The sequence below is a fragment of the Xiphophorus maculatus genome, chromosome 22, assembly GCF_002775205.1.
Source record: "Xiphophorus maculatus strain JP 163 A chromosome 22, X_maculatus-5.0-male, whole genome shotgun sequence".
In the NCBI taxonomy this organism is placed as follows: Eukaryota; Metazoa; Chordata; class Actinopteri; order Cyprinodontiformes; family Poeciliidae; genus Xiphophorus; species Xiphophorus maculatus.
Window position 1 is genome coordinate 26418848 of NC_036464.1, and position 14960 is coordinate 26433807.

Here is a 14960-nt window from a genome sequence, read left to right on the forward strand (position 1 = left end):
TAGAGTCTAGAATTTCCAGGGTTTTTCTTATTCGCGCAATGACCCTCAGTCATTCGCCACACTTTTAAACAAGAATCTACTCACCCTCTGTCTTCCCCTCAGAGCCATCAACCGTCAGATCCCAGCAGGCAGGCCGAGCGCCAGCCCTTGAACAGGTTCTGATAAGTTTCCACTAGGAAACTTGCCGTGCGCACGGTCTTTACTGGAGTCGACCATGCCCGCTGGAATCCTTCCGGTATATTGACATCCGGCTGCGAAGGACCAAATAATTTCAGGTCTAAATACCTATTAAACAAACACAGGAAAGACAAGAGAGTTAGATTCTTTGTTTCTCGTGAGGAGAGCAGACAGAGATGTGCTTTCAGTTACAAATCTCCAAACTGCTCTGAAACACATCTGCCTGCTTCCTCTTTTTTATTGCTTTCAGTGTCCCTATCACAGAGAGCATTGCAACCCTAAGGGGGTGGGGTTAACAATTCATCACATGGTTGCAGCGCTAAATAACATTCACTCTCTAGACACATGTTATCTACACTCTAGATCCCTTTTGCTCCAAGCACGGCGTCGAATCGGACACGTTGTATAGCTTCAAAGCAACGGCTTTGTAGCACAAAGAAGAGCTGAGTTTATTTCAGGACTGATAAACTCAGCTGGGAGCAACTAGCACCTCTGTCTTGTAGGAAGTCCTGCAGGGCAACAGCTGCTGAGAGTAGCTGTCACCTCTATTTCCCAGGGAAGCCTCAGGAAGGAATCAAAGTTATTTAACACACAGAAACATTATCTAAATGTAACTACAAGGCTACATGATACAACGAATATTTGATAATACTAATAATACAATTTACCCAACACTCAACAAAAGCTTAGTTGAAGGTTTTGGAGTGGCCTAGTCAAAAACTGGACCTAAATCTGATAGAGATGCAGCAACAAGACCTTAAACAGGTTGCTAATGCTCAAACACCATTTAGTGTGGTTGAATTAAAACAATTTTCTGAGGCCAAAATTTATCCACAGTGATTTAAAATACTCATTGCCAGCAATTATAAACACTTGGTGTATTCTTTCACATCAGTGGTTATTTGTTGTAGCTTTGCATTTGAAAAGTATTTTGAGACGGTGTGTAGTTAACATTTCTACTTAGAATGGCAAGCATTGCGTGAAATGTTTAGTAATGTATGGTATTTTGAAAATGTTCAGAAATAATAAGGTGTTCATTAGAAATCGGCTTCATGCAATTCATATTTATTTAAAAACATGTTATTAATCCCAGAAGGAAATAAAAAAAATCAAATTATGCAGTTTTCTTCAAGGAGTTGTTTTAGATGCTGATGTGGGTAGGATGGATTTCCTGCAGCGGCCTATCTTACAGCAGCTCTGAAGAAGCCTGACTGAAGACACTCTTTTGCTGTATTATTGTCTGATACTTAGGACGCTGTGGGTTGTCTGTAATTTATTTGATTGTATAAAGAATTCTTCCTTGCATAATATTATCCAGAGATTCCAAACTTGTCCCCAGAACAGAGCCAGCCTTTTCTACCAGGCAGTCTAAAACAGTCTGATCTTTTTAAGATAAGTGAGTTTATCATACTTTAGCGCCACTACCAGTTTGTAGTAACACCACTCCTCTGTGTAAATGCTTTTACTGAACTAACTTTGCCAATATTCGGCTAGTGTCAAAAAAATTCCATTTTACATTTGCTGTGTTTCTATTAAATACGTAATAAAAATCACACGAATAACTTTGTCCATTCAGTAGGTCATTAAAAAACATGCTGCGCCAGCGGCAATATCCGGTTGTTAAATGCGTGACTCGTGATGCGAAAAAAGTGTTTCCGTTGCAGTTTTGCGAAATGAATTAATTTTGATATAGCTAAAAATACCACCTCACCCTAGTGCCAAAACTACCTTTATCAAAAATGTTTTATTTTTTTCAAAATTGCCGTGTTTCTATTAAGCGGCATTATTTTCATAGTGTCATATTGTGCAATTCTGTAGTCAATATAAATGCAGCTATTTAAGAGTCTACATCAGAGGAAGCATCTCTGTGTCTGTCTGGGAGAAGAGCCGAGCAAAACTTTCTTTGAAGCATTTAACCTCTATCTGTTATGGCACAGGCTAGGTTTGAAATATCAGTGACCTTGTAGGGCAGATGATTGTCCCTTAGCAGTTTTACTTGCTCAAGCACTTCAAGGGGATGCAGTGGAAATTACAGTTTAAAATGTGAACTCTGTTTTATATTTGGAAAAGCCTGTTTTACATTCTTTTAAAGTTTTCCTTTGCTCCAAAAAGATTTCATTTCAACATCTACTATTTACTATTTAAATCATATTTCTGAGTTACAATCTTCCCCTGTTGACATGGAGATTTGTTGTCTTTCGTCCTTATCCTAGCTTCTCTGTTTATGTTCAACACAAGAGCATGATGTAAGCTGGCACCAAAGTATCAGCTGACTGGAATGTTAGGATGAACTCTTTATCTCAGACTCTTTATCTCATAGTCAGCAACTCTAACACTGAATGTTAAAGTAGAGAGGTCTACTGAAACTTAAGCATTCCTTGGCATTTGTACAACCTGTCAAGATTTTACCAATCCCACCTGTTGTCTCCAGTTTTCAGCAAATGAATCGATCGATGTGATTCCAACATGCCTGTTGAGGAAGTACATCAGCTACGCCCGTCAGTACGTCCGACCCACGCTGTCTCCTGAAGCGGCAAAAACCCTTCAGGATTTCTACCTATCTCTGAGATCCCAAGCGCATTCGGCCGACGCCACGCCCATCACCACACGGCAGCTGGAGTCCTTAATCAGACTTACCGAGGTGGGTTGGTTTGGGCTGAGGTATTTAGTGAGTGCTTGCTGAAGTTCTGATCTTCTTTTCCGGCGATTGTTTGGTTTTCTCTAGGCAAGAGCCAAATTGGAGCTCAGAGAACTGGCGACACAAAGTGATGCTGAAGATGTGGTGGAGATCATGAAACACAGGTAACTCTGCAGCAACGTCAGCAAATGAGAAGAAACTTTAGTTCTATTTATTTTTATCTCACTGTTTCGCCAAATTAATGAAGTTCCTCACTCTATTAACCCTAAACAGTGCCTTCCAAAAGTATTGATAGCCATTGAACTTTTTCTATTGAGATATCATGCAATCGACAAACACAAAGAAGTTCATAAATGTGAATTAAAGAGAAATAACATGATTTTCTACAATATTTTGCGAAGAAAAGTCTAAAAATTGTGACACATTTGCATTTAGACTGCCTGAGTAGTGAATACTGTCTGGAGTTATTTTTTGCTGCAATGAGTAATTTTGGGTTTATTGCTACCAGTTTTACACAAGTAAAGACTTAGGACTTCTGCTTATTTAGATTTTATTTAGGAGTATTTAGCAGAGGGGGGTGAGTATAACTGTAGGCCTCCTGCCATAAGCAGTAAATCAATCAATCAAATGATAAATTAAAACAAACTCAATAATTTCCATATGAATGATTTACTGTTTTTCCTCTTTTCTCTCTCTCTCTTTCTCCCAAAAACTGGATAATAAAGTCTTCAGTTTGGTGAATTTTGTTTACAGAGACTTCGTAGATAATTTTTATTTGTCGTTTTCTGTTACTTTATTTATTTTAGATATTTAAAATTTCTTCCAGTCTTAACTGTTCATTAGAATTTACAGATTATTGGTTTTTGAGAATGGGTTCTTGCGTTATTATGCTGCTACCGTTGCATTCTTTGAAAATGGACTCAAATCCAACAGTGCTATCATTTATCGCGATAACTTCTGGGACAATTTATCATCCAGCAAAATTTGTTACCGTGACAGGCCTCTATACAAATGCACTGGAAAAAAACAGAACAACTTGGAGAACCACACACAATTGTCAAAATTGTGACAATATGAAAAAAGAAACACTGAAATGTCGAAGGTATATAATATAATTGCAAAGCACTGAATTTCTTTTAACTGTGGATGCACAACATATCGGTATCAGCTGATGTTAGTCATTTTTTAACATGTCGGTATTGGTCTGAAAAGTAAAACTGGGCCAATATTAATGTCCAAACAATGTTTATTTGTTTTTTATTTCAATTTTTACATCGGTGCATCCCTACTTGAATTTTTTCTATTCTAAACAAGGTAGTGTAAAAGTCTGCTTGTTTCTAGAGGTCAGGGCCTGTCTTGTGTTGTGTTCTGCGACGTAAAACATCTTTTGTTTCCATTTGAAGTCTAGCTGATACATATTCAGACGGCCTGGGAAACCTGGACTTTGAACGTTCTCAGCTGGGCTCTGGCATGAGTCAGCAAGGCGCTGCAAAGCGGCTGGTCAGCGCCCTCCACTCACACGCTCAGAGGACCAATCAGAAGCAGTTCGACCTGCAGACGATTCGATCTGTAGCAGACAAAATGAACATAAAGGTGAAAGCTCTTGACCCGAAAAAAGTTAAACACATAGACGGGCTAATCGTTTATATAATTATTATTGGGTGAGTAAAGTTAGTACATTCTCTACAATCCCAGTTCTAATGACAACTTTATGCTGTTGATTTCTTCCAGGTGATGGATTTTCAAGGTCTTTTGAGTTCTCTCAATGAACAGGGCTTCCTGCTTAAGAAAGGGCCCAAGTTGTACCAACTTCAGACCATGTGATTGCTGGACACTACTGCCCAACACAGACTTTACTTGGTGTTTGTTCAGTTATTTGTAAAAACTCAAAAAACACAAGAAAACCTGTGTGGGGATAATATTCTCAGGCAACGAGTAGAGGGAATGCTGACGTCAGAAGAAAATAAGGGAGTAGATCCAGCCAAAAACCCTCTAAAGTGCTTCTTCCTGAATGTCTACTGCAGCATTTGACAGGAATACAAGTCTCCTCCAGCTGTAGTAGCTATTGTTCACATACGAGCCAAAGTGCATGAATATGCTAATTGTTTACAGGCTTTATTTAATCTCACTACAGTTATTTTCAAAAAGGAATTTTCTTTTTATGTAGATAAATGTGTAAAAATGTACAACTATTGTTTGTGCAAATTCTGTTGTAAACAAACTATTGTCTGTCTCTGTCGAGCGTTTCATTAAATACGACAGACTATTTTAAAATGGTTTTATAAATACTTTCTTTTTTTAAAAAAAAAACGGCGAATCTTAAACAAGTATTATCGTTTACGTATTTTTTATTAGAAATATATTTTTATTTTGGAATCTTTATTTGTAAATATTAAGTCTATAGACGCAATGTAATACAGCCTCAGATTGAGCAGAATAAAGGAACTTTTTTCTGAAACTATTTTGAAACCCACCTGTTTTACGACATCTTGTGCCGTATGCATTTCCGGTAACATGGCAGCTTTGTTGCCCTCGCAGGGTTGTCATCAGGATCGGTAACCCACGATGAGCACGCGGGGAAACGACGCACGGGCAGCCGGTCAGTAATGCGAGCATCTCGAAGATGATAACGACGTGTTTGAGCCGGCTTTCCGCTTCACTGTTTCTCAAGGCAGCGAGTGTTCCTGAGCGCTGCCCGGGTGTGTGTCGGCTTGCGCTCCCAATATGGCGGCTCGGACAACCACCTGCCACGGTGAGCGTGAGGCTCACACGGCCTCGGCTTAGTGGCTCGTGGCTCTTCAAACTCAAATGGACGGACTGCCGGGGTTCGCGCTCGAGCGTCCAGCGAGTGAAAACGTTTGGACTCGCGGAGGGATCTGTGCTTGTACACCGAAGAGGTCTTGAAAGGTCAGCGGCCGTTTTGAGACCGCTGTTTCTCCCCAGAGTCCGAGGACTTTGCAGCAGGAAGACAGAGGAGGCGTCTGACAAGTCCACAGTAACGGACAGGGACACGGTGCCGGGACAAGGACTGTTCAAATTCAAAGAACTGGTGAGTCCAAACAGGGGACAGAGGCAGCCATAGCTGTCAACCCTCCCACTGGTCAGAGAGCTTCAGCTTCCCACACGGACAGCAAGTACAGTTCAACCAAGGTCACTAAAAGAGGAAAGGTGGCATGGTGATGCTAACATTATAGTTCTTTTTTTTTACTGTATTAATTTAATCAGTTACTATACTTGTAGAACAGCAAAATATAGCGGACGTAAGTTTAGGCCTATATACGCATTTGATTATTTTCCAACAGCAGAAATACACAGCATCATAATTCAATTCAGGTTATTTATAAAGCACCAATTCAGAACAAATGTCTTAAGTCACTTTGGAAAATCAAAACATGTATTCAATCACATACATTCAAGTTGATCCTATCAAACACTACAGTAATTAATTATTCAGAGTAGTTTAAAAAGTTTCCCAGCTAATTGCATGGAGCCTTGGCAGAATATTTGAACTAATCTGCATATTGGCAAAAAATATGCTTTTAGCGAAATAACACTTTTTATTGTTGTGAAAATATGACCCAGGATGGACTGAAAGTGCCATTCTGAGCATCATGTTCCTTATGAGAAGGTCTGGATTGTTCATGATTAAAAATGTGCTCAGTGTTTGGCAGACTTTCTTGTTATATTTAGCAACATTTCAGACCAAAAAGAATCAGTATCGGCCAGAATCGACAGGTCAGGCTCCGGTGGTCAGTGCGACCCTGCTGTCTATCGTTTGCATGCGCTCTCCTTCTGTGCATGGGTTCTCTCCAGATACTCTGGCTTCCTCCCACAGCACAAAAACTATTTCTTTCTCAGATTGTGTGGCTTCATGATAAAACAATCTGTTGACCTGTATTGTTTTGGAGAACTTGACCTTGCTTGCAGTGTATCTGTCGCCTTTCAGCCCAGATCATGTCTATTGTAAAAGGTCTCCAGATAGGCTTGATTTATAAATCACCCTTGAAACGCACTGAGTGCAGACTCCCAGGGATTCTCTTCCAGAGAGAAGAACTGCAGACCTGAAGCTGAATGTTCTGATCTCCTCAGCATGACCTTTCGGAAAGAATTAAGGACAACAGAGCGGATTTCATCCATCGAATTCTTCAGACCCCAGGTGTTGGAGTGGAAGTCATTCTGGTTTAGTCTACTGTTGTCCTTATCATCATTTTATTGATTATTTTAACATTTTCGTTTATCGATATTTGTTAGCAGCAGATTGTCTTTGACTGACTACAGTGAGACATTTTAATGTCACAAAAATCTGGAGAGTTATTGTGGAGCTTGATTCCTGTTTGACAGCCTGTCTATGAATACTGTGATCTTAAGCCAGACTTGAAGAAGACAACCTACATTTCTGTTTGTTGCTCTTTTTGACAACATGTTTAAGTTGATAGATGCTCTTCTGCTTAAAATTCTAGGTAAATCTAGAGTTAATGTTTCTGCATGAAGTGGAGTTAAAGGTCAGCAGCCACCAACATTTCATATGGTTTACCAGAACAGTCTGAACATAAACTTTTGTTGAGAAATTTTTACTTTTCTCTTTGTAGGTAGAGCAGCAAATATTTTAAAGTGATAATTAGGAGGTGTGCCAATTGCAGTTTAACTTTAAAAATCCTGACCTGCTGATGCCAATGTTTTTACTTTTTTTTTTGTCCGAGAAGTTGCTGAATTAAGCGACATAGCGGCTGATTATCAGACCTTTTTTCTCAGTTTCATAGGTAGACAAAGACTTCGCCTGTCAGTTAGGTTGTGTTGTTGTGTTTTTGGTCTTGTATAAAGGCGGGCCAAGTACTGACCTCCCCTTCACATGCATGTCAAATGTGCAGAGTCTGAACTTTTTGCTCTGCGCTCCCCCTGCTTTAACAGTCCACTGGTAGTTCCACTGACGTTAAAGTTTTAGTTTTTAGCAGTTCTATTTCGTGTTTGTTGGTGACATTAACTGGCCCCTTTAAATATCTTTTCCTCAAGTCAAAACAACCTCAATTTAAAAAAAAAACTTAAAACTTTTGTAACAGAAAATGATAAAGATGATATGTGTTCCCTCCACACCCCACAGATAAGTCAGCACAGATAAGTGGACAGACGAGATTTGCTCCAGGAAGAGCTTTGATTTTTTTTTTTGTTTCCGTTAACTTCCATCTGTAACCCGTTTGTAACCTCTTCCTCTCTCTGTCTACCCCTTTCTCTGCAGTATGAGAACCCATGGACAGTCCCCAACCTGCTGTGTATGTGTCGGATTCTGCTGGCTCCATATCTGGGTTATCTGATCACCCAGCAGCACTTTGACCTCAGCCTGGGTCTGTTTACTTTGGCAGGAGCCACTGACCTGGTAACACTCTCAGCTTTTCATAGTTTGTCTTTTTACTAATTTGTCTTATTTATGCCAGCAGAAGTGAAAACTTAAAAAAAAAAATTATAGTTTTGTGTAAAATTAACTCTGTGTGAAATTGCTTGTTTTTGACTCTTTTTGTTGCACTTTAATGTTTCAGTTCAATTCAAAAATACTGTATTTATCCCAAAGGAAAATTAAATATTAATTAAAATTATTCAAGTCAATTCAGAGAGTCATTGTGGGTGGTGATGCTTTGGGCAGGAAGGATTTCCAGTAGCAGTCAGTCTTGCAGAATCGGCCTGTATCTGAAGACTGTTGCTGTATGACAGTCTCATGGCTGTTATGAAATACTAGCAGCTCAATATTCAGGCAGCAGAGATGATATTCAACAGCAACATGTCCTAGATGACGTCATCAGTTGTTAGCTAGCTATGCTAATCTGTCCCTGAAGGAAGTAATGCAAATCCACTCATTAGTTTTGATTTTTTGTAGTTTTCACCAGTCATTTCAGCTTTTCATCTTAATGTTTTCTGTTTTTATTTTTCAACCAATCACTGCAACTCGGCTGAATTCTTGGCCCCCTTCTGGTTGAACTTCCTGTTTTACGACATGTCTTGAAAGTTGAACCAGAAGTTGTGTGTGACAGTAACATTTGCCCTGTTTTTTTTTTTGTTTTGTTTTTTTGCAAACGACATTTTAATTTGTGCTGCAGGATTTTTTTATTTTTCTATTTCTTATAAGCCGTTCCAACTTTTTGATCAGTTGTTAAGATGTAACATATTTTTCCAAGCCGTCTTTAAACGCATCATGAGCGTACACATACTGACTCTGGTTTCACCTGTGGAGTGGTGCTGCATACAATTACTGTTGGCTAAATAATGATTAGTTAATCCATGTCAGTTTGTTATATTGAGCTTGTAACAGGAATAGTAAGGCTGTTGCCTATTTTACATTTATTGCTAGTTCATTAATGTTGAGAATTTATTTCTGCACAGAAGTTGCGCTACTTGTTGCTTTCCACATAATTAAGATAAATCTTTGTCACAATAGAGCAAAGAGTCAGAGAGGAGACATTAGACCAGATGCAGGACGGTGAAGCTGGGTCTTCTCAGGTAGGGAGGATGAAAAAGAGAAGGAAAGGGAAGATTATGTCCAATCATTTCAGGGTTTTTTTAAAGACCACATTATGACAAAAAATGAAGCTTAAAAATTGTGCAACTTTTTGAAAAAGGTCCTGCAAAATCAGTCCTTCTAGGTTGCAATAATCACACAAAAGAACATTGCAACATCCCAGAGGGACTGACTAGACAGTCTCATTTGTTTACTGTTGCCGCTCCTCTTTAAATCTCTGTTTACTATCTGAAAATAAAAATTAAAAACAAAAGTCCTCCCAGCTCCACAGCATCCCAAACCAGAGGGAATAAATGTCCAACAACAGGGATGAGAAAACTAGAAAAAGAAGAATTACCCTAAAAATAAAAGTGAATTCTGGTCTAATTACTGCCAGAAGTTGTGATGAAGAAATCATTCAAACAGAACCCGTCTGACAACATGCAGGGTGTTGATTTGTTTGGGCAGTCAGAACCCTGAAGCCTCTCTATGTGTCCCCTCTTTGTCCCTGTGTCTCCTCCAGCTGGACGGCTTCATTGCCAGAACGTGGCCCACTCAGAAGTCGGCCCTGGGCAGCGCTCTGGATCCGCTGGCCGACAAGATCCTCATCAGTGTTTTATATGTGAGTCTCACCTACGCCGAACTTATCCCAGGTATTACACTCAGCGGGCCTCGGCTCCGCTCTCTGTCTCATGCTGTCATTCACCAACAGTCCATGAATCTGTGTGAGAGCCGCAGCGAATCTAACTGGCTGTGTTTTGTTTCAGCTCCGCTGACGGCTCTAGTGATTTTTCGAGACATTGGTTTGATAGCCGCTGTCTTCTGGGTCAGATACAAGACTGTTCCTCCACCGGTGAGAAACGCTGAGAACATGGGTGCAGATGGTCTGGTTCAGACAAACTGCTCTATCAAACGCTCCTGTGGTTTTCTGTCACTGTTCACATGGAAAATCAATGGAGCCTCAACAGTTTCAGCTAGTTTGAATTATACTGATTGATGTACCATGGTGTACCAGAACCATTGTAGACACAAAAAGAGTATATTTACACCAAAAAAACTTTGGAGAATTATCTCACAAATTTTCTAGAAAATATCGGGAAATTTCAGAGCTCCAAATGTCTAAAATGTGCAAGAAAAAAAACTTGAGATTAACTTCAGAGATTTTCTAGAAAGTAAATTTCTGAGTTTCCAAAGTCAAATTTGCTAGACAAAAATGAAATGTTGATATTAAACTCAGAAATCTTCTAAAAAAAAAAAAAAAGCAAAGAAAGTACTGAGTTTTAAAACTCAAACACTTCCTAGAAAGGCTTCAAGTGTTCTAGAAATTATTTTTGAAATTTTTGACTTTTGAGATGAATCTCAAAATTTTACTTGTTCTATGCTTTCAACTTTTCAAACTTCAAACTTTTCTTTTGTTTTTGTTTGTTTAGAAAATACTCAGATGAATCTCAAAACATGAGGGTTTTTTGGCAGAAATGTTCTCCTTCTTTTTATCTACAATGTCCCTTATACGCCGATATGCTTCACTATTATGACTTCTTTTTTTTTTTTTTTTTACAAATGATCTCTCTTGTGTTGTCCAGGTGACCCTCAGTAAGTTTTTTAACCCCTGCTACACTACAGCCCAGCTAAAACCCACACTCTTCAGCAAGGTGAGAGCTACCTTTAAATCTTTCTGTCTGACCTGAGAGAAAACACACCCTGAGCTCCATTAACTCTGAAACTGTGTTCACTCTGTTTTCCTTCTTATTCGCTGAAACCTAAAAATGTTGCTGAATCTGGAACAAACATATTTCTTCTTCATAAACATGACCTTGGCTGAAAATGTGCATAATTGTTTGTTCAGGTGAACACGGCCATCCAGCTGTTCCTGGTTGCCGCCTCTCTGGCTGCTCCGGTCTTCCACTATACGGACAGCGCCCTGCTGCAGTGTTTATGGTAAACGTCACATGACCTCTGCAGACGTCCCTTTGAATTTTTACCCTCTCCTCCCTTTTTTTTTTTTTTTTTTTTTTTTTAGAAGAATGAGCAGAAACTCCTCTTGTCGGGCACATAAATGCTGCTTGTTCAGATCATTTTGACCAAATAGAATAGAATTACTTTATTCATCCCAGCAGGGAAATTATTTCGCAGTTACAGCATAGAGACAAGACACACAACAACCACCACTGAGTAGCAATTGTAGACAAAATAAAAATAAAATATAACATGCTGTCAATATAAAAAGCAACTTAGAGCAGTCCTTGCAAAGATTCAAAAAAATGCAGATACAGTATGTATATGTAAATATATGTACACCAAGTGTGCCACAGTGCAGTTGTGCAAAATTGGACTGATTAGTGCAGAACAATGATTTAGCTTTTATTGTACAGTGAGATGGCATGTGGCAGGAAGGATTTCCTGTATCTGTCCCTACGACAGCGGAGCTGGAGCAGCCTATGTGAGAAGGTGCTCCGCTGTCTGTCCACTATGTGGTGGAGAGGGTGCTGTTGATTGTCCATAATAGACAGAACCTTCTTCAATCAATCAATCAATCAATCAAATTTTATTTGTATAGCACATTTCAGCAGCAAGGCATTTCAAAGTGCTTTACATCATTACAAACACAGAAACACAATGCAATATAGAATCAATAATCAAAACAAAGCATTAAGTCAAGTTCCATCCATAAATTTGTAATTGATTACATTTCAAATACAATTCTAAACAGGTGGGTTTTTAGTTGAGATTTAAAAGAAGTCAGTGTTTCAGCTGTTTTACAGTTTTCTGGAAGTTTGTTCCAAATTTGTGGTGCATAGATGCTGAAAGCTGCTTCTTCTCGTTTGGTTCTGGTTCTGGGGATGCAGAGCGGACCAGAACCGGAAGACCTGAGAGGTCTGGAAGGTTGATACAACAACAGCAGATCTTTAATGTATTGTGGTGCTAAGCCGTTCAGTGATTTATAAACTAACAACAGTATTTTAAAGTCTATTCTTTGAGCTACAGGGAGCCAGTGGAGGGACTTTAAAACTGGTGTTATGTGCTCTATCTTCCTGGTTTTAGTGAGAACGCCAGCAGCAGCATTCTGGATCAGCTGCAGCTGTTTGATTGATTTGTTGGTCAGACCTGTGAAGACGCTGTTGCAATAATCAATACGACTGAAGATGAACGCATGGATGAGTTTCTCTAGATCTGGCTGAGACATTAGTCCTTTAATCCTGGAAATGTTCTTCAGGTGATAGAAGGCCGACTTTGTAACTGTCTTTATGTGGCTCTGGAGGTTCAGGTCAGAGTCCATCACTACTCCCAGGTTTCGGCCTGATCGCTGGTTTTCAGTTGTAATAACTGAAGCTGTGCATTGACTCTAGATCGTTCCTCTTTAGGTCCAAAAATAATAACTTCAGTTTTGTTTCTGTTCAGCTGGAGAAAGTTTTGGCACATCCACACATTTATCTGTTCAGTGATTGGATGGGCTCTGAGTCACCTGGTGACATCGTAATGTAGAGCTGTGTGTCATCTGCATAGTTATGGTAGCTAATATTATTTCCTGTTATAACCTGAGCTAGTGGGAGCCTATAAATATTGAATAAAAGGGGTCCTAGGATTGAACCTTGGGGTACCCCACATGTGACCTTTGACCTCTTTGATGAAAAGTTTTCAATTGAAACAAAGAAATCCCTGTTCTTTATGTAGGAGTGTCCTCCTTCAGTGTCCTCCTCTCCACCACAGTTTCCAGGGAGCTGTAATAAAAATCTAAATTACTGCCAGCATTTATGTTACATAGTAACCTATATTTTTAAATTAGCGTTATTTTTTCCCAGAACCACAAACGTTCAAACTTTTCTCTCAAAACTGATATTTCCCAATCTCTTCTGTATTATTTTGAACATTTTAATAACATAATTTTTCGAATATTGCAGGACCTGATCTTGTTCACTTTGATGTGGCATCATGCGTCTTTGTGATGTCTGGAACTGTGCAGATGTTCTCAGATGTTCATTGAGTTCTTTTGTGGGTCTTAAGTGGGAAATGTCACCAGTACGGGTGCGCCCATAAATCAGCTTCAATTTTTATCCATTTAGTTGATGGAGAGATACGTCCATGTGAAGCTGATCTTATCCACCTCCACAAAAGTCTGAAAATCAGCCCCTGGCCGAGAGAGAAGACTGACGGGCAGACCCACCTAAAAATAATTCCCACTGTTGCCAACTTTTAGTGACTTTTCAAAAATAAACATCAGTATCGACCAAACTCTGAATTTACAGGTCTGCTTTTTTAAAGATCATCCAAAAAACTACAATCGGTTAATGGAATATAAGTTTATTCAATATCAAAATAATGTTTCTGTTTGGTTTTTTTTATTAAAAAAATCTACTATGCACATCTATAACAATGTTTTCCTGCCACTACCACTAGGGGCAGTAGTGTATGGGCTGAACAATTGGGTATAACAGGTGTTTATTAATGAATCCTCTTTATCATTCGAGCTTTTGATTTGAAAAACTCATCTAGCCATACGAAAACTATCTTCTTTATGATTCTGCAGGTATGTTACAGCTGTGACCACAGCAGCATCAGGCTACAGCTACTGGCATTACGGCCGCAAGACTGTTAAGGTGTTGAACACCAGATCTCCATGACGACTCCCCCGTCCCGGGATGCTCCCCCTCCCTCCCCGGATACGGCTCCCTCTCCCCGGACGCTCGCAGGAATAAAAAGAAAACAGAAGAAGCTTCTGCAGGGGGACGCTCATCAGCTGCAACGAATGTAGAACAGACAGGCAGATGGACCGTCGCCAGGAGCTCTGAAGACAAGTAGCTGTGACAAGCCTTCATGGGTCACCATGGCGATGACGCATGCAGGAGGAAAACAAGTGAAGCCGCAGATGGTTTCATCACAGAGATCCTGAGACAGCAGCCCTGCCAGCGGGTACGTCCAGAGCCGCGTGCATGGAGGGGAAAAAAACTGCAAACATAAATAAAAATATTTCCTCCACCCACGTCAGGAGCCGCACACAGCAACCTCAAGGCCAGAGCTGCCAGGTTCTTCTTCCTGGTTTTATTTCTTACACTCAGTCAGATGCAACGTCCACCGAATCATTGTCTGATCAACCTGAATTTTTGTAAGCCAATGATTTCTGATTAAACAAAACAAATAGAAAATCTGCTTTGGTGTGTCTGTGATTTGATTGGATGAGCAAAACCCAAGTTTAATCTGCTAAGACAGAAATCTGACATCTGATCCGTTTAGTGGAGTCTTAGACGAAGTCGATGAAAAGCAAAGACGTCCCAGCAGGGGTTCCCAAGCTGCTGCATCACGATAAACCTAAATCAGCCAGATTACTCATAGTACAGCCTTTAATTAGTGATGGTATTTATTGGTAATTTACATTTTTATTTAATCAGCTTCTTGTTTTAAAGGAGCACTATGGTATAAAATCAACTTTTAGAGCTTTACATCATGTTATATTTTATTACCTCATCCAAAACATACCTGTAGTCCTGATTTAATTATTTGATCCATGTGAGAAATACTTTAATCTCCATAGCAACCACTCAGCTATGCAAAACTAGTGGGACCTGGCTCCGCCTTCAAGGACAATGCTCCTCCTCTGAGCTGCAGTTTCCAAGCTTCCACTGCCAGTCCCTCACTCAGCCAGCAGAAATGAGCAAACACCTGATG

At 39.7% G+C, this 14960-nt stretch overlaps 1 protein-coding gene across 3 annotated transcripts in view; it reads left to right on the top strand.

Moving 5' to 3' along the window:
- Positions 1-14444, top strand: part of mcm8 (minichromosome maintenance 8 homologous recombination repair factor) — a 28449-nt gene extending 14005 nt beyond the window's left edge. For 2 of the 3 annotated variants that reach the window (XM_023327625.1, XM_023327626.1), the window contains 4 exons: positions 2609-2818; positions 2903-2979; positions 4219-4408; positions 4547-5282. In XM_023327625.1, the coding sequence (XP_023183393.1) occupies positions 2609-2818; positions 2903-2979; positions 4219-4408; positions 4547-4639 (570 nt within the window). In that variant the 3' untranslated portion in view covers positions 4640-5282. Of the gene's footprint in view, positions 1-2608; positions 2819-2902; positions 2980-4218; positions 4409-4546; positions 5283-5758; positions 5865-8048; positions 8187-9822; positions 9953-10066; positions 10153-10882; positions 10952-11145; positions 11238-13824 lie in introns of those variants that run through there. The other variant, XM_023327627.1, reaches the window with a different exon arrangement.
- The last annotated feature ends 516 nt before the right edge of the window (positions 14445-14960 follow it).